The sequence below is a fragment of the Lolium perenne genome, chromosome 2, assembly GCF_019359855.2.
Source record: "Lolium perenne isolate Kyuss_39 chromosome 2, Kyuss_2.0, whole genome shotgun sequence".
Classification (NCBI taxonomy): Eukaryota; Viridiplantae; Streptophyta; class Magnoliopsida; order Poales; family Poaceae; genus Lolium; species Lolium perenne.
Genome location: NC_067245.2, coordinates 31,906,422 through 31,908,428, shown reverse-complemented (window position 1 = coordinate 31,908,428; position 2,007 = coordinate 31,906,422). Strand labels below are relative to the sequence as shown.

The 2,007-nt window shown below is 49.1% G+C and overlaps 1 protein-coding gene across 1 annotated transcript; it reads left to right on the top strand.

Annotated features, from left to right (window-relative positions):
- Positions 1–1,007: 1,007 nt before the first annotated feature.
- On the top strand, positions 1,008–1,755 carry LOC127329861 (dirigent protein 22-like). Its single transcript, XM_051356278.2, has one exon. The coding sequence runs from the start codon at positions 1,027–1,029 to the stop codon at positions 1,597–1,599; it is 573 nt and encodes a 190-aa protein (XP_051212238.1). The 5' UTR covers positions 1,008–1,026; the 3' UTR covers positions 1,600–1,755.
- Positions 1,756–2,007: the final 252 nt, after the last annotated feature.

Sequence of the window (2,007 nt, the reverse complement as noted above, 5' to 3'; positions counted from 1 at the left end):
AAAAAAATCTATAAAAAATTAAAAAATTAAAAATAATAAAAATTTAAAAATTAATGTTTATTTATTTATTCACGATTATTATTACATCATTATTTTTGTTTATGAAAAAAAATATTTGAAATTCAAACAATAAAAAAATGTGATATCGACCAACATGTTAATAGGATTGATATGATACTACTATCAACAACATGCGCGCGAAGCACTTGGAAGAGGGATGGGAAAGGAACTCGGAAGTTAAGCGTGCTAGAGGTGGAGTAGTGGGAGGATGGGTGACCGAGCGGGAAGTTTGACCATGAGTAAGTAATTTGACTAGAAAGTATAGTGTAGTTAGAGATAGAGACTAAGCTATGCAAATAACCGAAATAATAGAAATTCTGAAAAAAAAATAGAAAAAAACGGAGTGAAAAAAAATTAGAAACCCAAATAAATTAAAAAAATTTAACGAAATAGCCTTTAGTCCCGGTTGGGGACACCAACCGCGACTAAAGGTCCTTCGCACAGGCGCACGCTAGCCGCCCACGTGGACGGGCCTTTAGTCGCGGTTCGTAAGCAACCGCGACTAAAGGGGGGCCTTTAGTCGCGCTTAATTGGTCGCGGTTGCGCAACCGCGACTAATGGCAGTTGCGAACCGCGACTAAAGGCCATTTTTCTACCAGTGGCTATATAGCAGTATATATGTGTGACGTATTTTGTCTATTTTAGATTCTGAAATAAAAAAGTGGTTTCTCCGCGAAAACTTTCTACGCGCACATGGAACATGCGTACGTACCCCCGATATATTTACTTCAAAAATTTTGCACATTTTAAAAATGCATTTCCAACCTGGGTTCACGTGCACCCAGGTTCAAACCGGACTTTTCCGAGTTAACACACGTGTGTATCCATCTCCGTAGTGGCGTAGTCTATCAATCAATCATGTCTGCTGCTTGGTTGGAGCAGAGGAGTGTGCACTATATATAGAGATAGTTAATGCTATGCATATAGAGTTAACACGTGTGTATCCATCTCCGTAGTCCATCAATCATGTCTGCTGCTTGGTTAGAGCAGAGGAGTGTGTACTATCTCGTCTCTTCGGCAGCGGTGGCACTGATGCTCTCGGCGTCCTGGCAATGGCTCCCGGGAGCCCCGAGCCAGCCCGCCCGCATGCGCCTGTTCATGCACGACGTGCTCACCGGCCCGGGCGCCACGGCGGTGGGGATCGTGAACGGCACGGGGCCGGTGGTTCTCGGGGGTGAGCCGCCGTTGCGGTTCGGGCATGTGGTCATGATCGACGACGCTCTAACGGAGGGGGCAAGCCCGCTGTCGAGGCCCCTGGGGAGCGCTCAGGGGTTCTACGCCTTCGCGTCCATGCACGGCCCTGCAGTGCTCTTATGTATGAACGTGGTGCTCACGGCGGGTCCCTACTCCGGCAGCACCTTCACCGTCATCGGCCGCGACAACATCGTGGAGCCGCTACGGGAGCTTTCGGTCGTCGGCGGTACTGGGAGGTTCAGGATGGCGACGGGGTACGTGCTCTGGAGAACCTCGAGCTGGGAGCTAAAGAAGAACGCCGTCCTCGAGTTAGACGTGTTTGTCTACATCCACGCCCATGCATGACCACGCCCTCTATTGGCTTTGGCCGATTGGTCTCAGTCTTTTAACTGAACGAAGATGTTAAATGAAGCGAGGACTCCAGCGAGCCCGCATTTCAAAATAATAGATTGGACTACGTTGTGCTGGCCGTTTGATTTGGCATGCAGAAGAAAAACTTTCTTAGGGCATAATATCAAAATCGGCCGCCAATAGCGTATGATCTTGTTGGTTGAAACAAATGGTGTTTCTAGTGTTCACGAATACAGAACTTTACATATGACCGGACCTCCTCTCCCTCCCCCTCCAGAGCAGCGGCGGAGGATCTCCTCCCTCCCGCGTAGCCGCCCCCCAGGCCGCCGCTGCTGCTGGCCCCGATGCTGTTGCCGGCCCCGACGGTGGTGGCGGCGCTCCTTCCATTAGAGACGATGGGGA